The 22,381-nt window shown below is 50.8% G+C and overlaps 1 protein-coding gene across 3 annotated transcripts in view; it reads left to right on the forward strand.

Moving 5' to 3' along the window:
• The window catches only part of DNMBP (dynamin binding protein), a 34,474-nt gene that overhangs the window by 8,779 nt on the left and 3,314 nt on the right, over positions 1-22,381 (forward strand). For 2 of the 3 annotated variants that reach the window (XM_034061992.1, XM_034061994.1), the window contains exons 3-12: positions 2,258-2,380; positions 2,927-4,864; positions 16,823-17,010; positions 17,629-17,728; positions 18,232-18,379; positions 18,904-18,921; positions 19,590-19,789; positions 21,453-21,583; positions 21,822-21,926; positions 22,134-22,262. In XM_034061992.1, the coding sequence (XP_033917883.1) occupies positions 2,258-2,380; positions 2,927-4,864; positions 16,823-17,010; positions 17,629-17,728; positions 18,232-18,379; positions 18,904-18,921; positions 19,590-19,789; positions 21,453-21,583; positions 21,822-21,926; positions 22,134-22,262 (3,080 nt within the window). The remainder of the gene's footprint in view (positions 1-2,257; positions 2,381-2,926; positions 4,865-16,822; positions 17,011-17,628; positions 17,729-18,231; positions 18,380-18,903; positions 18,922-19,589; positions 19,790-21,452; positions 21,584-21,821; positions 21,927-22,133; positions 22,263-22,381) is intronic. The other variant, XM_034061993.1, reaches the window with a different exon arrangement.

A 22,381-nucleotide genomic window follows, 5' to 3' on the forward strand; every position in this document is an offset into this window, starting at 1 on the left:
AGCACACCTTCCCTTGGCCAGTGGTGTGCAGGACCAGATTGAATTTACAGAATCTTTCATGAACTGAGGGTGCAGGTTGCCCATCATTGGTCTCCTGCCAGCTTTGTATCAACTGTTGGTACAGCTCAGGTTTTTTTGAGAGAGAGATTAGTGGAGGGTCAGTTCTCAAGGAGATGAGAGCTTTACAAGAGTAGTTGCTCCGTCCTCTGTCATGAGACAGCCCATTTCCTGGCTAGTTTATGCACTGACCTGCTGTGACAGTGGAAGGGGAGAGAGGAAACAGATGCACCCAGAGTGGAAATGCCTCTACATCCAAGTGACCTTGTCAGGTCAAGTCAGTGGGAGACACAGTGACAGAGTGCATGTGCCCCTCCAAGCTCTCTGACTTGGCTCCACTTCCTCCTTTCCGCTTTAAAGTGTTTTCCTGCACAAGCTGCCATCATTAGTTGAGTGCCTGAAGTAGTGTGCAAGTGTTAAACTTTTGGAGGGGCATGGGAAACTTCCTAAGCAGCAAAATGCTCTCAGTGAAACACTTTGTCTCGTAGTCTTCTGTCTAAGCAGCTCTTTCTCATCTTAATACTGATGGTGAGAGGATGTGTGAGCTCTCAGGGAGATGAAAACCAGGCATTTCAAAGCATAAGCCTGACTTTGTCTTCAGCATGAGGTGGGACTGGAGTTTCATCAACAGTCATGGAGATGAGGCTGCTATTGCAGCAGCAGTCTGGGCTCTGCTAACAACTGCAAGCTGTCTCCTGGCTGAAACAAAAATGAACAGGAGCAAAAGTGGAGAGGAAGACTTATTTCATATGCTCCATGTAGCTGATCCTGCTGTTGCCGAAGTCACTGGGCACAAATTACTGCTGCAGAAATCACCAGTATCTACTTCACCACAGTTTTGTCTCCCAGCATAACTCATGCGCTTGTTCTCAAGAAGATGAAGCTATTAAGGAATAATAAACAGATGTGTGTCGTAGCTCAAAGATAAAGAAACACACTGAAGTCAAACCAAATGGTTTTTAGTGACCTTTAACTCAAAACCCACTTGCATTCCTTCTTTCCCTTGGAACAGCTGTTGTAGTTTTCTGCCCAGTTTTCTAAGCTAAAGTTGTAGGGAATTGAAAAAAGTGCTGTTGAGAGTAGCTATGGAGGTGCTGCAGCCTACCAGTAATGATACTCAGTACTCTGGGGAATACTTAATGTAGCTCCATGACTTCCTTTCAAACAGCATTAGGTTGTTTCCATCTACAGAGCAGGAAACTTAAGATATGGAAAAAGAGGTAGAGTTGGTTAAAACTGTGAAGAAAGCCATTAAGCCAGTAGCTGCTGGTTGCACCCCAGGTTAATGATAACAGATGCCAAATTGTCTAAGCCTAGTGCAGCGTTTTGGGTGTCTAGGATATGGTGTCTCCAGGCTTTATTGGATAACCTGAATGCTCTATTGGAGCATTAGGTGTGAATGCTGGAAGTGTTACTAGCCTGTACTGCACCAAATCCCCTTGCCACAAATCATAAAAGACAGGAATGACATTTTTAGTAGCCTTTGCAGTGTGCTCTGCCATATCCTGTGCTTCCAGGACTGAGATTAGTAGCTGAGTGGTATCTTGTGATGGCCAGCAAGTGTGTGCTGCCTTGTCTGGCTATGGCCTGTTCAGAATAGCTAAGCATCCAGCAATGAGTGCCACGGTGAAATAGGTGCACAGTGGTGATAAAGTAAGGAAGGTCCCTGGAGCCTCAGTGGTGCTGAAGCTGTGACAGAGCCTGTGACTTGTAGCCAAGGTTATCCTGAGTGTAGTGGCCTGAATTCCACACTGAGGCCGTACAGGAGCCAAGCCTTACAGAGAGAGGAGCACCAAGTGAATGTGCCCAGTGGATTGTTATCCAGCACTACTGGATCTCAGTCTACATCAGGCTATGAGCTGCTAAGCAAACAATGAAAGCAGAGAAAACCTAGTATTGTCTGTTCCCAGAAACTCCATGCTGGTGGCACAGTCCCAGTAATGAACACAGACTGTTGGTTGCCTGGAGTGAGCCAGGGCATAGAGCTTTTTGTTTTCTGTTAGCTCTTAAGCATTTAAAACCTCAGGAATTCTCATCTCCCAGGCTCATTCCTTTTCCACCATGCTGCTGAGGCGCCCTGGGTAGCTGGGTGTTTTCCTTCAGTAAGAGATTAATAGATCCCAAAGCCTGAAAGGAGGATGGAGGGAGTGGTGGTGGGTTACAGGAACAACCCATTGCTGACAACTGCTTTTCATTTTAGGGCAGTTTCCAAGCAGCTTTGTGGAACCTGTGGATATTCCCCCTTTGAAGCAGGGAGAAAAACTGTTTGTTTGTACCAGTGACTTCACGTCTCAAGAGCCAGGGAGCTTGTCATTGCAAAGAGGTAATCAGCATTCCCTTCTTTTGCTTGGCACCTCTTAGCCCTCACCTGGCCTTCCAGAAGCATGAATGCAGTCACAGCATCCTGTCTACAGTGACAGAAGAGAGGAATAATAACGTCATGACATGGTTCATATAAAATCCACCATGGACCTTTGGGCTTCTGCTGCACTGGTACCAGTTTCTCATGATCTATCATTACTCTTGAAACTCCAAAAATTGGAGTTTTCTGATCATAGTAAACTTCAAGCTGCCTTTTAACTGCCTTCAGGTCCCCAAATCTTATACTTGCATTTGGGGGAGAAATCAAAGCTTTGGTGGACCTTCATGGTTTGGCAGCCAAAACTGTGTATATTAGACTCGTGCAGGAGGCTGCCAATGCTTCATGCCTTACTCCCGCTCTATTCTCTTGTGCATCCTCAGTATGCAGTACACTCTGTGCAGAGTGTGAGACCTCACCCACAGAAAGGAGGGACATGGGGAGACAGGAATAAGAGGTGGGAAGCAATCATGAGGACAGTTTTAAACTGGTTTGTCTCATTCCCTGCAGGAGACCTGGTGATCCTGGGGGGGTCCCTGGCCTCGAGCTGGCTCCAGGGCCGAAGCAGCTGGGGTTCCAAGGGCTTTTTCCCTTCATCATGTGTGCGGGAGTTATGCCTTTCGGTTCAGAGCCGTCAGCTGTCCCAGAGTGCTCTCCTGGAAGTGCCTGCCTACTCACTGGGCCAAGCCCGGGCCCTAATGGACTTGTCTGCTCAGCTAGAGGAGGAATTGGACTTCCGGGAAGGGGATGTGATCAACATTGTTGGCATCCCAGAGCCTGGATGGTTCGAAGGTGAGCTCAGAGGCCATAGGGGCATCTTCCCAGAGGGTTTTGTGGAACTGCTTACTCCTCTGCGAGCATCAGGAACCTCAGTGGATCCAAAACCCACAGAGACTTGTGACACCAATGGGACAGTGGAAGCACCACCCAAGGAGGAGGAGAAGCCAGGGAGCACTTACGGTGTTGCCCTTTATCAGTTCCAAGCGCTGGAGTCCAAGGAATTGGATTTTGATGTGGGTGACAGGATTCGAATTGTAGGCGTTCTGGAGGATGGATGGCTGGAAGGGGAGCTGAGGGGTCAACGTGGCATCTTTCCACACCGATTTGTGAGGCTAGAAGCCTCTGAGGCTTGCAGGGATAAGGCAGGTGCTGAGGATCCCCAAGATGCGGGCAGCTGTGGAGTGACCATCCATGAGGACCTGGGAGATACTTGCTCTGAATCTCTTCCTTTGCCAGGAAAGGATGGCAGGGAAAAGGAGGATGATTTAGCAGCACACCCCGAGCCTGACACCATTTTGACTCACCAGGTAGGGAGATCAGGGGATCCTCTTGCCACTGACTTGAGACAGCATGATGCCTTTCCCAGCACAGGACACCAAGGACCATATGCCAAAGGCACAGCAGACTCCATTCCCTTTGGCCATACGAAGACAGTCAATGGCCTTCTCCCATCTGCTCAGCTGCCTCCCCAACAAGGCAACAAGCCTGACCAAGCAGGTGAGCTGGAGACTGAAAGTACTGTTTCAGCCTCCCCAGGAAACTCAGAAACTCACACCCTACCTGAGCATGATGGAGACCATCCCACTGTGCTCCTGAAAGCTCCCCGCTTTCCCCAGGATCCTTGCAGGAGCCAAGTGACTTCTCCTAATAACTGGACAGCATCTGAGCCCCAGGAGAGCCAGAGCAGTGCCCAGGACCTGGACAATTGTCTGGACAGCCAACAGGAGAAGTCCAAACCCTGTTCCTCCAGCCTGGGAGGTGCTCAGGTGGGCCTGGACACACGGGCTGGGAGCTCGTTGGAATGCTCTCCACTTGCAGCACAGGGGGATGGCTGCACAGACCTTGACTCCAAACTGACTGAGCAGCTGGCACAGTTTGAGAAGAGCCTGTCGAGTACCAGTGCTGAACAGGACAAGGTCTCTCGCCACTTCTCTATCTTGGACTACAGCTCTGAGAAGGACATTGTCCGTGGGTCTCCTGAATCTGCACCCCTCACCAGGCAGCCGGAGAGGAGGAAGGCCCTGCGGCCACCTCCTCCTCGGCCCAGCAGCTTGGCAACAACTGCTGTGCACACACTGGGTGCCCAGGTGCCCAAAGGCAGGTCTCTGTCCTTCTCTGTCAAGCCCTCACGGCCTGCACCCCGGCCTCCAAGCAACCAACGAAAGAATGTGGCCCCTGCACAGCTGCAGCCCAGTGCCCAGGAGCAGCGGGTGGAGGAGGGACGTGAGGACTTGACGTGGGCAGGAAGAGCTTCCCCCCACTCCATTCTGCTGACAAGGATCAGAGAGGTGGAACGAGACCTGGAGGCTTATGGCAAGACCCGTGCTGAGCTAAGTCTGATGCTGGAGGGGCAGCAGGATGAGCTGGTGAGAGCAGAGACCCTGGAAAACCTTGATTTCTGTGACTCCAATATTGAGAGCCTTAGCATGGAGCTGCAGGAGCTGAGAGGTGAGTCTGCAGCAGCATGGGATGGGGTGTGTTAGGGGGACAGCTGTGTCATGCTGCATACAGGCACTGTTAGAGCCAGTGTTTTATTTCCTTCTTCCTGATTTTGGTTATTTTGTAAGCATTGTTATAGCACAAATCATCATGATTTTGCCTCATATAGCAACAGTGTCATTCTCTGGACATCCTTCAGACCTGGCCTTCCCCAGCCCCTTTTCTTTCCAACTTTCCCACCTGTTCAGCCCCACCATACATCCAGAGCCTTGATCTGATCCATTTCCAGTGTGTCCTTGCTCTTAAGTGAAAACACAGCTGCTACAGGTTCAGCCTCCCTGCCTCATCCTTTCTTGGCTGTAAGGGAGTAAGCAGCAGCTTCAGAGTGGCTTTGCTGGTGGTGCTGCAGCTGAGATTTGAGTTGACTGATGTCTGTGGTATGATTGTCCTCAGCCTGTCAGGGTTCCCCTGCATGCCATTCTGCTCTAGTGGTGATACAGACTTTTGGGGGAATGTTACTCAGGTCAGAGGGGATGTACAGAAGGGTGTTCAATATGGCCTGGGAGTGGGATGGGCTAGTGGGCAAAAAGTAAAGCCTACACCTGTGCTTCTGCCATCGTGGAGTCCAGGACAGGAAAATGATGCTGTGCTGTTGATAACAGCAAGAAAGAGCTTTAAATCATGGTATGTCTGTAGCTGAAAAGATGACTTCTGTCTATGCAGCTGAGAAAAATTACTCAAGGTGAAGAAATTTGTCATGATTATATCAGCACATTTGGGCTTTGAAACCCAAAGATGCCATATAAAGGTCAGTGCTTTTAATTACATTATACTTGATATTACAGTAGACAAAGTGGAAAGACAGGACCACATACATCTCCCACAGTGCCTTCACCAGCGTCTCCCAGGAGCTCTGACAGTGGAGTTCTGTTACTGAAACCCACGATGTGCAGGAAATGTGGGCACTGCATGCAGGAGGTGGAGTGAAATGTCAGCTCCTGCCTGGGGATTACTCACTCTGACTTCATTGCCTTCATCCTCCCACTGCTTAATCAGTGCTGGGAAACCCAGGCACTTCAGTGCAGGGTTGTGTCTGAGGCAGAGCACGTGGGAACAAAGGCCAGTATCACTGCACCAGGGAAACAGGGTGACAAACAGCCTCCATGTCAGTGGCATGCGAGAGGGATGCTTGGAAGGTGGCTTAGAGGATTTGAGGCTAGATGAAATAATGTGAATATAGGAAGAGGAAAATGTAGGCTGGATCTCAAGGGAAATTTTCTGGTGGTATGGATCTTGGTGGGAAATGTCTCCTACTGTCCCATTGTTTTCTGAAAGAGGACAGACCCTGCAGAACCTGTGCCCTGTTGCTTACTGGAAAACCTAAGAAGGCAGGAGGTAACATGTTATCCTAGACATCTTACCTATCAAGTTATCCCCTTGGTGGTCCTAGGGGATTTTTTACCACTTTAACAGACCTGAGGATTTATTAGTCTCTCTGGCCCAATGATAAAGATGACTCTTTCGAGGCCCTGTAATTGGAATGAATGAGCTGTGTGTGGACTTGATTTAAACCACGACACCTCCCCAGGTTCTGTCACATCACTCCTGTCACATCTGAGTGTGGCCAGAGAGTATGTCTCGGGCTTGCTAGCCCAGCTTCAGTGCAGCAGGCTGCATCAGTAATGCGGTGTTGTAAAACATGTTTGTGCTGTGCCTAAGGCATGGCCTCTGCCTTGCCACTGTTGGGGAATGTGGAGGCACGCTGGAGGGAGAACAGCTTTCACTAAGCATTGACCAGCAATCAAAATAGAGCTGGCATAGTCTTGGGGGAACCCAGCCATTGGTGTGTCCTTTGGGGAGCCAAAAGAAGAGCAGAAAGTATGTGGGTTTCTAAAATACATGTTTAAAATCTGCAGGCTGCCTCTTTGGTGTGTCTTGTGTTCAGTGCTCACCAGGCTGGGGCAGGAGGATTAGCACTTGCCCTCCTGCAGTTGGAGTAGGAGGTTCTATTGGTTTTATTTTTGTCTTCTACCAGCTGGGAGCATTGGCTGTGCATTCCTAATGAGTGTTGCAAGAACCTGAGATGTGGATGACATCTGTGGATTCTCTGGCTTTCTGTCTAGGGCATATTGTGGTTGTCTCTTGGTTTCTTACACGTGCTCCTGCATTCAGCATGGAAACTGGGACTACGTTACCCTGCAGTGAGCAGTGTTACTGGACTGTGTGTTTCCATAGCCTCCTGGAAACTTACAATGCATGTTGGCACTGGACTGTAATATAGATAGTTCCTTCTAGCCTGTTTCTGTCAGCTGGTAGACCAGCTGTTTGCCCTGGGGCAGGAATGGGGCAACTGTGGCTGCTTGGCACTGTGTAGGCACCACTCAGGGATGCTTTGTCACACAAGGAGCTGCTCTTCTCCTGCTCTTCCCAAGAACCTGTGGTTGAGGGCGCAAAAGAGGATGGGCCAGGTTTGAGCCAGGGGCAGCATGAAAGCCTCAGTTTCCCCAGTGAGGTGTGGAGCAGAGCCCAGCCTCTGCTAGACCACATCATTTAGCCTGTATGCCAGTGGGAGCATGAAGGCAGTGGAAGGAGATGTGGTATCCTGTCTGGTTTGTGGCTTCCTGCAGTCTTGCACACCTTCTTGTTTCCCTCCCCTGAGGGACGCTGGTCTTGGGGCAGGGCTTCTACGTGCTCAAGTGCCCTCCTTTTCCCTGCCTCTGAGCCTCCTGCAGAGAGGCTTTGGCAAAGCTGTGGAGCCGGTTTGGGCAGTGAGAGCCTGCCCAGCCCTGGCCTCCCTCCTCGGTGCTGGTTACTGATTACTTTAGGCAGCAGGTGGAGGAGGCCAGGGCTGGCAGCGATTGGGCCTGTGCCTCTCCGTACCCTTCCTGGCTGGTTTCAGGAGTTTCACTTGGGACAGGAGCGCTGGAGCAAAGCGGAGGAGCTGCGTCAGCCGGGGCCTGGGCTGGGGGAGCAGGCAGCAACAGGAGTCAGCCCCTTCGCCGCACCTTGGCAGGGCTATGTGCACTTGTCCTGGGATGAAACATGGCTTGGAGGATGCAAGGCAGCAGCGGCGACTCCTTGGTTGGGAATATGAGGACTGTTGTGCCTTAAGGAAAGAGGATGTGGCTGGAGTGTCTGCACGGCGCAGGGAGACTCGCTGCAATGACAGACCCACGGCAAAGAGACAGTACCGAGGCTGCCAGGGAGCAGACAGTGGCTGGGATGGTTACAAGAGAGGGGAGGGCATCTCTGTCGACCAACAGACCACAAATGGAGACTGTGGAGGTTTTTGGAAGGAAGATATCCAGTACACAAACTGCAGGAGAGCAGAGGGTGTTTGGGAAGGCAAAAGCCAGGATACAGAGGGTAGAAACTGTAGGCTGTATGAGACAGAGGGTGTGAAATACAGAAACTGCAGTTCTGAGATAAGAGAAGGGCGGTACAGAGAGGACAGAGTACCTGAGCAATATATGGAGGGGGGAAAAGAGTATGGAGAGAATAGAGGCCCTGGAAACTATAGGAGGAGGGAAAGGTGTCAGAACTACAAAGATACTAGGGACTACAGTGAGGATGAAAGACATTATGGGGGAAACAAAAGGTGGTATAGGCAGTGGGGAGACTCTGGAGAGTATAGGGAGGGGGAAAAGTGTAGACAGGATGAAGGGTCTGGGGCATATAGAGAAAAGGAAAGGCGGTACAGAGGTGTCAGGGACCAAGTAGACCAAGAAGATACTGAGCGGCACAGGCAGACCAAAAGCCATGTCATGGACCACAACAGTTTGGACAGAAGTTCTGAAGCTCCTGCATTTACAGTCTGGTTCTCAGGAGACGGTAGTGTAAGCCCAGGATCAGGCACCTGCTACACACAGTCCAAGACATGGGACATGGACTATGACAGCTGTGGGGAGCTGGAAGGAGCAACCCCAGGTATTGGAATACCAGCCAGGAGCAGCAGGGAAGCAGAGTGCTCGAGGGTACGCACAGGCCGGCCGGACTGGAGCCAGCTCTGGGAGCAGGAGGCCGAGGAATCAAACAGGGGGGGCTCCATGCTGCAGCGAAACAGCTTCTACAGACGGACAGCTCCGAGCACCCTGCGGCACTCAGAGTTTGTGCAGACCAGGAAGGAGAAGCGAGGTACGCAGGGAAACGCTGGGCAGTTGCCTTGGGTGTGCTTTTGCCCTGCCCTGGCACTGGGGCAGCACCAGGGCTGTGGGACAGGTGGGTGGCCAGCATAGCCGTGCAGAGCCACAAAGATGATTAAGGGAGTGGAACATCTCCCTTATGAGAAGAGGCTGAGGGAGCAGGGTCTCCTTAGCTTGGAGGAGACTGAGGGGTGACCTTATCAATGTTTATGAATATGTAAAGGGTGGGTGTCAGGATGATGGAGCTAGGTTTTTTTCAGTGATATCCAGTGATAGGACAAGGGGCAATGGGTGTAAACTGGAGCATAGGAGGTTCCATGTGAACATCCGGAAGAAACCTTTGGCTTGTTGAAATGGGCATCATCATCATTACCCCTCTGTACAGTCACACATCTGCCCTGCAAGGGCTCTTGTCCCCATTTGGCAGAAGCCCAGGTGGGAATGAAGCACAGACAGCACAGACCCACACTTCACTGCTATTCTTTCAGTCGCTTGTCCATCTGTGCCCTGAGCGTTTTGGGTAGACCCTGAAACCTTTGGCCCTGATTTGCCTGCTTTCTCATGGTCCTGAGGAAGTTCTTCATGGGAAAAAGGGTGAGCTGCTGGGGTTATTCCCACTGCCCATTTTACCTTTGTAACCCACCGTGAGCAGATTCTGTGTGTAGGAATCTTTTCCTGACCCTCCAGAGGGTGAGTATGATGGCACAAAGGAGGAAATAGAGGAAGTTGCTGTAGCATTCAGGCGTATGCAGAGGGCATGTACTTGTAATTGCATAATTACACATGGGTAGGACATTGAGGTATCTCCAGCATTGCCAGTACCTCAGTACCACAGTGGTCCCTTACCTGTGCTGCACCAGTTGCATGCCCTGTGTCTTGGGTTCCTGGGTCTCCAGGCCCATCTGCTGGCATCCTGGAGCTAGTCCCATATCAGAGCTGGAGGGCTCAGGCTGGCTTGGCACAGGCAAAATCATTCCATTGATGCTGTGGCTGGAACAAAGTTGGCTGCAGACAGCTTTGTGGAGCTTGGCTTGTTGCAAGAATATTAGTGTGTGTTGGGGAAGGGGCAGCAAGGTGGTAGGGTCTGGTCAGAGGCACTGATGGAGCCCATTTGGTGGACTGCTGTGTCTGTTGGGCTGCCATGAGTCTGAAAACCTGTTTGCTGCAGTACCCTTTCTGCCAGCATCTGTCTTGTGAGCTCTTCGTGGAGGGGGATTGAAAGAGGAAAAGAGCACTACGGTGCAACAATCAGAGATGGCAGAGCTGAAGGCTGTGAATGAAATCTGTCGTCTGGAGGTATTTGATTAAACAGGCTCCTCCAGCTGCATTTCTGCACTCTCAGCCACCCTGGTTGGGTGGGACTTTGCTCAGCTGTGTCACCAGGGTGAGGGGAGAAGCTTTGCAGTGGCAGGATGTCCAAAGGGCAGTGGGAAAGTTGGGAGGAGCCAGGAGCAGAGCAGAGAGGGGAACGGCCCATAAGGCCTTAGGAGGCTGGAGCAGTGCTGGCCTGGCCAGCTTTTGCAAGAGCTGGAGGAGCAGACTGTGATGCTAGGCAAGAGATTTTGCTCTTCTTATGTTAAATGAGACACTGTATGGATCAGGGCACCAGAGTGGCTGTGGGATGTGCGGGGCAGGATGCTCTCACTGTCAGGGCCTATATTCCACGGCAGGAAGGAGGGAGGAAGGCTCTAGGTGATTCAGAACACTGTCTGTCTGTCCTGTGACCCATTTCTCTGGATGCAGTTTCCCGGTCTGTTTCTCCTCCTGCCTTGGAGGTCACAGTGCTGCACCAGAAGAGTCCTCCTCGGCATAAACGCTTTGCTGCTGTAGCTGTCTCAATGTAAGACCTCGCCAGTACCTGGGCAGCCTCGCCAAAAGCTTTTCCATCACACTTGGCAGCAGACATCATCCTACCTTGCTGGTAGTAAAAAGTCATCTGGTTTTCCCTCTGCATGTGCTGCAGGCACCTTTTTCTAATGCTATCTACTTCTCTCCCAGGTTCCTTCCCCTGGCCGCAGGGTAACAGAATTTAGGACTTCAAAGTCCTGGTAGAGCTAACTTGGGGTGATCGTTTCTGTAAGCAGGGTTAGTGCACTTCTTACAGATTTCTCTGTGGTGCAGCCTGGTGGCAGCTGCTTGGTTGGAGCATCTCTTCTGGGGTGAGACTCAGATGTGTCTGCCTGCCACATCAACAGAAGGAGAACCCACCTGGCATAGCTTTACTGCTTAGTCACCATCACTTTTACAGGTTTGGATGCTAATGTGTTGCATTTCAGCTCTGGACACCAACCTTGTTCTGCTAAATTAGAGCTTTTTAGTTGATGGGTATTCTTCTCTGGCAGGTACTATAATAAAGTAATTTTTCAGTCATCAGTTTTTTGTAGTGAATTGAGTCCTAAAATACTCATGGTAAAGACCCACAAGAAGACCTTCTAGTGTTTATTCTTCCTGATGCTTGCACATTTTTCCTTTAGACTCTTTTAAAACAGTGGACTTCAGAGCTGCTTGAGGCAATCTGGGTGGGTGTCACCACTGCCTTGCTCAGAGGGTTACTGCGCTGTGCTCTTTGTCTGAGGACCCCAGTCTGCCTCTGCAGTGCTCAGGCAACTCCTGCTGAGTTTTGGCCAACCAAGCAGAAGCATTACCCCAGAATACAGTCCTGCATGTGGCTGCATTTCTTGTTCCCATTAACACATTAATGCAAACCCTACTTTGTTTGAGTAATTCCATTTTATTCAGGATACCTTGGGTCACTCAGTGGCTCATGTGGCTCATCTCTATGTGAGATCCTGTTGAACTGATGTTCAGTTCTTAACATGATGGAAGTGATTTTCTATTTACTTTAAAAATACTGTGTAGGTTCAAATCTAAGTACAGTCCCTATAGAACCTGATAAAGAATGCCCTCTTTTCTGGATATTCTCCACTGACAATGGGGTTTTGATTTACAGTTAGCAAGGTCTTATTTTTGCTTTTTGGACAGAAAGAAACAGAATAATTGTATAATTCTGGCTTATTTGCCAAAGTTACAAAAAATTTTACTCTCTCTGCTTACTTCTGGGATTGTATCATTGAAAGGGTTTCTTTTGCCCTGGTTGGAAGTAAAGTCTGTTACAAAGTAGTATTTTATTTCCTCCTTTAGAAATTAAAACTGAATTCCTAATTTTACCATCCATGGAATTTTCTTGATATCTTTCTTTTCTCACTTTTCTGTACTTCAGAGTTCCTGGTGTGCCTGTTGTCTTTTACCTGGTTTTCTATATTCATTCATTTATTTATATTTGCTGTGGGATGAAGTCATCTTTTACCGTGGCACCTCTCTGCCACACTCCCCACTTCCTCCTAAGGAGCACAGGGACACTGAACATATCCAGTCTGTCCTTTCAGAGCAGTGGATATATGCTGTTACAGGCGTGTTACCAGTGTCCGGAGTGAGAGTTTTCACCCCAGCCAGATCCTGCTCCTGGCAGGGAGTTTAGCCTTTGGCTCAGATTAATTACTCCCCGCCCTAGTTTCATCCCCTCTCTTGTGTTAGGCAGTGGCTCCTCCCCTCCAGGCATCCACATATTTCAAATATTTGCAGCTGGTTTGTTTTGTCCTGAGTCACTGCTTGACTCTGCGGAGTTGTGATCCTGGGGCTGGCCTTGCCTCTTGCGTGGATGCAGCTCCCGTTGGACATTCCTGCTTACCGAGCTGGTTAGAGGGGTTATCCGCAGTGCTGATGGGCTGCACATCCCTCTTCAGATGGGATTAGCACCCTGCAAGGTTGCGCTATGGCACGGGAGATGCTGGAAGGTGAGCCCTGATGAGGAGCTGTTTGGGTGAGCCCCCCAGTCTGTGCATGATTGGACACATATCCTGTTGGATCTGGCCTTCATGGGTCAACTCTACTTCCAGAGTGGGGCAGGGATAAAACTTAGAACTGTGTGTGTGCTCCCACTAGGCAGTTGGGTAATAAGAATTAGATGTTTTCATTAGTTGGAAAAAAGTTGGTGGCAGTGGCATATCTGAGATGAGCGGCATGAGCCATGCGATTGTGATAGTAAATCACAGCCTCCAAGGCAAGGGCAGCAGTGGGAGTGTGCTCCAGTTTGACACCTTGCTGCCAGGGGCTGGATTACGGGTTGGTTTTGGGTTTCCCATGTGTCAGTAGGCAAACTAGCAAAACTCAAGAGCAGGTGCTCCTGGAAAGCTGTCACAGATCATTAAATCAATCCAGAGAGCCGAGGACTCCTCACCAATTCATCAAAGGGGATAGGGAAAAATAATGTTGTTAGAAGTTTTAATTTAGAGGGGCAGATTGCAGAGCTTGCACAGCCTACAAGAGAACAAAATTCAAGTCTATGAAAGTCGTGATTGAGAGCATTGGGTTTGGAAATGCATTTCTGAATGCCCCTTTAGCATCTGTGTCATGGGTAAGCATGAATTTGTCACTGGATTGGAATTTGGTGGCTTCATTAGAAATAACCAGTTGGATTCCTGCAGGCTAACGGAGACTGGTCCAGCTGTATTGTGTGCCCTTGTGCCTTCAGAGTTGATGGGCATGATGACCCACTTTGAAAGGTAACATTTAAATAGAAAATCAGTGAAATAAAATATTTTTAAGAAAAAATTACTAGGTGACCAAACCCCACAGCTGTGAAATGGGTGGGTTTAGTTAATTGTTTTATAAGCCTCATTTAGGGAAAGCTGCTGTTAAGACATAACAGGAATGTGTGACAAAATACATAAGGAGAAAAATAACTTGATGGCGATCAACAGAGATGGTATGAAACACAAAAAGTGAGAGGTTTTAAAGCATCCAAAATATTGTACATGTTGGTGAGATAGAAGAGCCATATATTAAACAGAAATTCTGAATTTTAATTTTGTGAATGGCAAGCGTTTAGAATGGAGCAGGACAACTTTTGAACTCATTTGTTGCTGGAGGATGCTGTACTAGTGATAAGCAGCAAGAGACTTGGCTGCAGCCTAGCCTTGTTTTTAAACGAAGCTCAGAATGTTCAGAAAGAGCAAGAAGACCAGAGGAGAATTAATTTGTATGAGTTTTGAAGATAATGCACATACTGATACGGTGTAAGTGGGCAGAACTGGTGGCTTGCATCAGGCTAGGTCAGCAAGCTGAGCTGATGACTGCTCTGGGTTTAAAACCTGTGCAGGGACAGGTTTAATTTCCCTCCCACAGGCAATGATTTGAGACTTGCAGAGGAAGGGTGTCAGGAAGCTGGCAATCTCACAAGTGTGAATCCTTGCCGCAGGGCACTCTCTGAAAGGACCTGACCTAGATTTACTTGCTTGGGGTTTGCTTGGCAGAGCACAGGGAGCTGTTGTGTTTGCCAGCGGCACTGGGCATCCCCAGATTTGTTTTGGTGAGCAGGAGCCAGACACATTGTGTGACTGCAGTTTAGCTATGGCTAAAGCTGGGAGTACAGTAGGGTTGTTTGGCGGTATAGAGATGTCCTGTATGAGCTTAAGTTGGTGGCATTTTGCCTGGGGTTAATGCAAAATCCTATTCTTTGGCCAAGGCAAATGTAACATTTTCCATTTGTCTTCCCAGTGCTGCTGCATGGGTCATTTCTGGCTGTTGTTCTGGCTGGTCTTCATTTTCAAGATTCTTCTCAGGCCACCCCATGCAGTATCAGCTCACCCACCCACCCACCCCCTCTGGGTTTCACACACCGTTTGCATTGCAGATTATACTTCCAGCTCCTTCCAGGTTACCTTCCTATTGGAGCTTACTCTCTTGCAAAACAAATGCCGTTCCTTAAAAACATATATATCCTTCTTTAAAATAACTCATTTGTTGTCACTTTCTTGACTCTGAACTGCAGAGGCCTTGTGACTGTATTATCTTGGTGTTTCTTTGTCCCTGCTGTGCATTCTTCTGTCTCGTGTCCTGTTCAGGCTCCAAGTGACATGTCTCAGGCAGGATATCCCTGTTGGGTCTTTGTGGAGGACCATGCATGGCAGGGTGTGGTCTGATACTGATGCTTTGCCGTGGAAATGCAAACAGCAGATGTTAAACCCAGCTCCCAGGCGATCCTCAAGGACTCCTGCTGCAGTTGAGTTGATAAAGTTAATCATCAGGGACTTACCTGGTAGGGAGCCAAGGCAGCCTTTTCCCTTATGCAGGTTGGCTCTGATGCTTGCCAGTAGGAATCAGTGAAGCCTGCTCTTTCCAGTAATTGCTTGCTAAATGTATAATGTAATTTTGTGACACTATATCCTCCTCCATGGAGCCCTTTTGGCTCTCCCCAGGCTTGATTTCAAGGCAGGGCAGCAGAGACACCTGCTTAGAAAGACAGCTGTCTTCCCTCCCACATGGAGGGCATCTTCTGAGCAAGGTTTCAACTGGCTTTCCCACTTACTGTGTTTAGTGGGTGGGTTTAGGACTGATTTTGAAGTTACTGCCTCTGCAAGGGGCACAGTGGTTCATCCTCAGCCTGTGTAGCTGTGAGAATTTGCTGTTTGATACCGATGCTGCCGGTTTCCGTTTGTTGCTGCTGCTCTGCAATGGGAAGGGCTGGCACAGCCTGAGTCAGTGTTTCATCTCAGCCGTGTTTCTTTTCTTTGCTGGGTCGTTTCATTGTGCAAAACCCCAGCAGCAGGCAGGATGCTTAGGCCACAGCAGCAATACCCCATCCTGGGCAGGGCCTGCCCAGCGACTGGGCAGAAGCGGCTGGGAGCATGGGAATCTCTTGGGGCTGTGCACAGTGGGTGCCAGGATAAGTCCCAAGCCTTGCTGGGTATCCCTGGGAGTCCCCCAGACTGTGATGCTGTTGCTTGGGGCTTTAACTGCAGAGGTCAGGGAGGTGAAGATCTCTAATTGCCAGTCCTGCAGAAGTGTTTGTACAAATGTCTGCTCTGGGGCATGTCTGCAGCTCTAATAAAATCCCATCCAGAGTGAGCAGCCGGGGATGTGTGGGAGGTGCTGGAGTGGAGGAGCATTTGTCAAATCAGGCCTTAAATCAGGTACCTGCGGCAAGCTGGGGTGCTGCAAGGGGCTCAGGGACCCCAAGGGGCCCAGTACTGAAAGCAGCCATAAAACGGGGGAGATCTGAGTGTTTCTGGCCCAGAGCCTGCCTCGGGGCGGTGTCCCACGGAGGTGCTGGGGGGAGCCCTCCTGGTTCTGGGGGGAAGGGACGTCCGGTTGCTGTGGTTTCGGCCGGAGAGCACATGCTTGTAAAGCAGGTAGAAAGTGGCTGGGGCCCAGGAATCCGCAGGGGGATAAAATGTCTCAATGAAAACCGGAGAGGGCTGGGCCGGCCGGGGAGCCGCAGGTGGGACGGAAAACCAGGAGGGATCCCAGCTGGGACAGGGACGTGGAGGGTGGGAGCTGCCTGCCCGCCGCCGGTGCCCAGACCCCAGCACCGGGCCAGGGTGGCTGGGAGGGGACGGACGCCCGGGCACTGGGCAGGTCCCTGGGTTGTGAAGGGGCTCTGGGGTCTCCTCCCCCGGGGCCACCCGCCGCAGCAGCGGGGCCGGCCGTGGGGTGAAGCCGGGCCCCCGCCTTGCCGGGCCCCTAAGCCGCCCAAAGACGCCTTCGCCTTGGCCTGCGCGGCGCCTTCTCTGTGGTCCAGCTCCAGGCTTTGCCGCCGGCAGCAGCACTGTGGGTGCCCGAGGCTTTTCTCGGCCATTCAGATGGAAATGCCCCGGCTCTGGAGAATGGAGACCCTGTTCCCGGCCTGAGGGGTGGGGGCGCCGCCATTGCCTGGCTGGCAGGAGGGAGAAGCGGGGAGCGGGGCTCCTCTCCCCGTCTGCCCAGCCGCGTGGAGCTTCCTGTATCTTTGTTGGAAGATGCTGATTTTTGCTTGTGTGTCTTGCAGAGATGACTCTCCTGTCCTCCCAGACGCCAGTCCTGGAAACATCCTCAGCTGCTGCCGAGAGCCCCGAGCAAAGGATGCTGGAGAAGAGGGCCAAGGTTATTGAGGAACTGCTCCAGACAGAGCGGGACTATATCAGAGACCTGGAAATGTGTGTGGAGAGGATCATGGTGCCCCTGCAGCAGGCACAGGTAGGAGCAGGGGGGGCAACTTACAGTGCAGCACTGGTGGGAAGAGGTGAGGATGCTGAGTCTGCTTTGTGCATAGAGGCAGACAAGCAGCAGCATGGGAATCCATAGAGGAAATGCAGTCATGCTGTGGGGAGCAGGATGGTTCTCACTGCTCCTTGCATTCATAGCAATAGCCCATATGGTTTGGGATCCTGCTGAGCTCTTGCTGTTGCTGAGAGCAAGAGACCTAGTAGCAAGCACCACAGGTTCATTTCCCAGGCCAGGAAATGTTCCTCTTCATTTGGTTTCTAGGTTAAGTTCTTTGTCAGAAGAAAGAAAAGATGGGTTCTTGGTATGGGGACAGAGTGGGTGGAAGGACAGGGAGAATAACAGGTGAACAGAGGCAGTGATTAAATCAGTGGGAAAGAGGGGACACCATGATAGGACACATAAAGAATGTGAATTTCAGTGCACTGGGAGGCAAAGGGGTGAGTACAGAAGTCACTGTGATGGGAGAAGGTCACACCAAGGCGCTGCTGTGAAGCTGAGGAGTGATGGGTTGCAGGAGGGGCGGAAGGGCTGCTGGATCTGACTGGAACATATTCCTCCATCAAGAACATCTCTCTTCCTATTCCCCAGATGCAGAACATAGACTTTGAGAGTCTTTTTGGAAACATCCACGTGGTGATTAGCTTCTCCAAGCAGCTGTTGTCCACCTTGGAGGCTTCAGATGCCATCGGTATGAAACTTTCCTGAGCAGGCTGGCATAGGCTTTGGCCACTGGCAGAGCAGAATGGTTTAAATGGTGGGAAAGGATCACTGAGGCTGGGCTTCCTTCCTGCTGATCCCTGCCAGTCCAGCATCAAAGCCATTGAGATCTGTGTTGCCCCATGGTTGGCTATGCTGAGAAGCATAGTGCCTGTGGCTCTCTGTGGCCCCTTGCCCTGAAGTGAGCTCCATTCCTCATTCCTATGCTGCATCTTTTGCCACTCAGGCCTTCGGCAGCCTGTGCCTTTGCTCTCTGTGTGGCTCCAGTGACCAGTGTTCCCATTTCTTACCCCGCGGAGACCTCTGTGTGCTAGTGGGTAATAAGGAGGCATCCTGAGTGCTCTAGTGTATTGTCTTCTTGAGCTGTGTGTGTGGAACAGGGACACTGGGCTTCTCACCATGAGTCATGCCACAGTTGTTCAAGATAGCTGGGGACCAAGAAACACTGAAGTCCTGCTTTGCTGCTGTTTGCAGGGCCAGTGTTCCTGGCACAGCGCGCAGAGCTGGAAAGTGTCTACAGAGTGTATTGCCAGAACCATGATGAGGCCATTGCACTGCTGGAAACCTATGAGAAGGATGAGAAGATGCAGAAACTACTCCTGGACCTGCTGGATAGCCTCAGGTTGGAGCCTCTGGCTGTGGCAGCCACCAGGCCTGGGGTAGGGGGATCAGTCTCCAGCATCCCTGCCCCTCTGCCAGCAGTGCTTGGACAGTTCAGATGGTGTTTGGAGGGAGGCTCGCTGTGTCACTGCATAGTTTACCAGACTCCAGGTTCAGATCGCTCTCTGCCCCAATGCACAGATGCTGGGACACCTGTAGTTCTACTTAAATTCTGAGCAGAGGCCACCAACATACAGAGGTGGCATGTCCTGGATTGAGGGCTTTTGTTCCTCAAGCCCTGCCCCACCATGCCTGATGAAGAAGGAGCTGCTTTGCCTGGTTCAGTGACTGCCAGGGGTTCAGTTTGTGGGGGTTTATGCCCCACGAGCTGGCAATGCTGGCAGCTGCTCTGGGGGGACACAGCTGCCCACTGCCCTGGTGGCATTATCATGGGATGGAGTGAAGGCACTGGCTGTGGTATTGCACGCCTGCAGCCCCATTAACCAGTTGCTTTTCTTTGCTTTTTGGCACTCTGTGGGCCGGCAGGAGCCTGTACAGTGAGTGGTAAGTGCACTCTTCCTGTTAGTCCCTGCTTGTCTGTCTGTCTTGGCCTGGCTGCTCCCTTGTAACTAACTTCCTGCCACCACCTGGGTGCATGTTTGGGGGCTCTAACAGTGCTTTGTGAAGGCATGTCTGGGAGGAATGGGGTGCCTGGGGCATGTTTGCAGCAAAGGCAATGAGTGGGCTACAGAGGCAGGTGGCACAGGTGATGAGATGAGGGGAGGTATCAAGCAGGAAGCAGGTTTTGGCATCAGTGCCAGGGAGCAAGGAAAGCCCTGCACTGACTGCAGCTCTGAGTGCATTCAGTCTGTCCTGTAAGGGGGAATAGATCTGGGCAGTTGGATGGTCGGATGGTCTGAAGCCAGTGGTGTGCTGCTAAGTGTGAAGCTGTGCTTGTGTGGGATTTCACAGTGACTCTGGTGATGGACTGGATCCTGCCTGGGAAGGGTCATTTGCTGTGAGTGCGCTCTGGAATCCTGGGGTTGATCTTCAGAGCACCAAGAGTTCAGGAGTGCAGTGAGCTTGGATATGAGAGTGGCATGACTTAGAGAGTACAGTAGATTTAGATGCACTGGTGTTCTGGGTCTGGCTGGCACTGGTTCGAGGGGACAGAATTGGTGTGGCAGAGCTGGACTGTAACCTGGTGCGTCTCCTTTGTCCCAACTTCCCAGGGGCTGCACAAACTACATTAACCTGGGCTCCTTCCTCATCAAGCCAGTGCAAAGGGTGATGCGGTACCCGCTGCTGCTGATGGAGCTGCTGAGTGCCACCCCTGAGGCTCACCCTGACAAGGCACCGCTGACAGCTGCTGTCCTTGCTGTCAAAGAAATCAACGTTAACATCAATGAATACAAGCGCCGGAAGGACCTGGGTGAGCAGCTGGGTAGTGCTGGAGAGAGACAGGAGTGGGTGCATTGAAATTGGCTTCTGTGAGCTCCTGAGACTTAGCTGGCAATCACAGTTGTGGTGGGAATCTGCTCCCAAGGTCTGTGCCCTCACAGAAGGGCAGTAGAAGAGCTGCATTCAAGCAATCTGAGCATGAGATATAATACTTAAAGTAAGGCAGTATACATCCAACTTTAGATGTTTGTTGTGATACAGAGATATGAAATGTATGCAGCTGCTGACTAGGTGGCTATTACATGAAAATGAAAATAATTATAAGAAAAAAGAATATATATTTGAAGTTTTAAAACTCAATTTTAAACACCACAGATAGGGAATTAATCAACTAGAGTAGTCTCTGTCTTACTGAGATGTGGAGATATAAGTTTGAAGGTATACCTATAAACAAGACAGAATCAGAGGTGCTGCCTGCAGGAGCCCTCTGGGTCTCCTGTCCAGCCTCCTGCTTGGAGAAGGATTTTCCTCAGAGTTGGCTCTGATCAGACATTGCTCCTTCCAGCTGATTCTCACTGATCCCCAAGGATGGAGATTTCACAGCCTTTCTGCTGTCCTGTGCCAGGGGTGCACCACCTGCACAGTGAAGCTGTGCTCCCTGGTTCACCCTGAAGCTCCCAAGCTGCCATCTGTGGTTGGTGCCCTCTGTGTGTTGCCTGGTGCTATTCAGAGGAGTTTGGCCCCAGCACCTTCAAGCAGCTGTGGGCTGTGAGCAGATCCCCTGCACCTCCTCCCAGCCTGGCTGAGCCCACCTGGCTCCCCCAGCTCTGCTTGTGGGGCCTGAGCGTTCCCTGTGGGTCAGGAGCTTTGGTTCTCCCACATCTCTCTTGACCTGGGGGCACCAAAACTGGACACGGTTCCCAAGTGCAGCCTCCCTGGGACTGAACAGATGGGGAAATCATTCCCTTTGACCTGCCAGCCACCTTCCCTGTTTTCCTTTGGAAGCCCCTGACTCATGCAAGTCTTATACTTCACTCTTTCCACATAGCCCTAATGAAGCTGAGGTGATATAGGCTGCCTGTAATAATTGCTCATATTTGCTAAAGAAGCAATATAAATGCCTTCTGTATGTCCAGTGATTATTATACGCCATCTCCTATGTTGCCACATGCTAGTGCTATTCATAATCCTATGGGAGAGTTTGAATGGTGGGCCTACAAATTGTAGGGTGTATCTAGAACCAAGTAGGGGATTATGGGTGGCACAGTGCTGGATTTCAAGATGATGTATATCACATTATGATATGATATTTTACAAGGGCATGTAGTGATAAACAAGGGGTAACAACTTTAAACTGGCAGAGGGTAGATACTACGAAGAAATTCTTCACTCTGAGGGTGGTGAGGCCTTGGCACAGATTGCCCAGAGAAGTTGTGGCTGCCTCATCCCTGGCAGTGTTCAAGGCCTGGTTGGATGGGCTTTGAGCAGTCTCATCTAGTAGAAAGTGTCCCTGCCCATGACAGGGGAATTGGAACTAGATGAGCTTTAAGGTCACGTCCAACCCAAACCATTCTTTAATTCTATGGGAGTATTTGGTACTGAAGAGGCTTAGGTATGGAAGGGGAAAGCCAGCAAGGCCATTGTTGGTGATGTTGTGCTGACAAGGATTCTGATTTCTACATCAATCTCTTCAGTTCTGAAGTACCGGAAAGGTGATGAGGATAGCCTCATGGAGAAGATCTCCAAGCTCAACTTCCACTCTATTATCAAGAAATCCAACCGTGTGAGCAGCCACCTCAAGCATCTCACAGGCTTTGCGCCCCAGGTAACGTGTATCAGCTGCCAGGTGCACTTACACCCTGTAGTGCTTCTGCAGTGGCATCTGTTGTCCCCCCATGCTCCTTCCCCAGTGAGCAGCTCTGATCCAGGCCAGCAAGGCAGAATGAGCTTAAGGTCTGAACCACCCATCTGCTGTTCAGCTTGTGGGCAAGACGTCCCACATCTTGCACTCTGGGATGTGCAGGAGTCCTGCATTGCCTCCCTTGAGATGTTTTCTCTTACAGCTGAAGGATGAAGCCTTTGAAGAGACAGAGAAAAATTTCCGGATGCAGGAGCGACTGATCAAGTCCTTCATCCGGGACCTTTCTCTCTACCTGCAGCACGTCCGGGTGAGTCAGTCTGGGGATGATGCCTAACCTGTGGGGCTTGTAGTGCACTGCCTCTCCTGCCTGCATGGTGTGTACCTGCAGTGCCTCTGGCCAGTGGTCCTGCCCTCAGCCCTGCAAGGCATGGTGGTCTCCGAGGGTCTGGCCTTCCCTGGGAGACCTCTTCTGGGCAACAAGCATAGATGTGCTGACTGTGTGTCTCTGCTGCAGGAGTCGGCTTGCATGAAGGCACTGGCAGCAGTGAGCATGTGGGACTTGTGCATGGAGAAGAGCAGTGGGGACTTGGACCAGTTTCAGAAAGTGAATCGACTCATCAGTGACCAGCTCTTCTCCAAATTCGTGAGTGAGGCTGTGCTCTCGTGTGCTGGGGGCACCCCTCTGCGGTCCTCCCTGGGAGGGAGGGGGGGGTAACACAGCATGCTAGAGGTGTGAGCACTCCCGTTTGGCTCCCTTCCTGC

This window comes from Melopsittacus undulatus, chromosome 4, assembly GCF_012275295.1.
Source record: "Melopsittacus undulatus isolate bMelUnd1 chromosome 4, bMelUnd1.mat.Z, whole genome shotgun sequence".
Taxonomy (NCBI): Eukaryota; Metazoa; Chordata; class Aves; order Psittaciformes; family Psittaculidae; genus Melopsittacus; species Melopsittacus undulatus.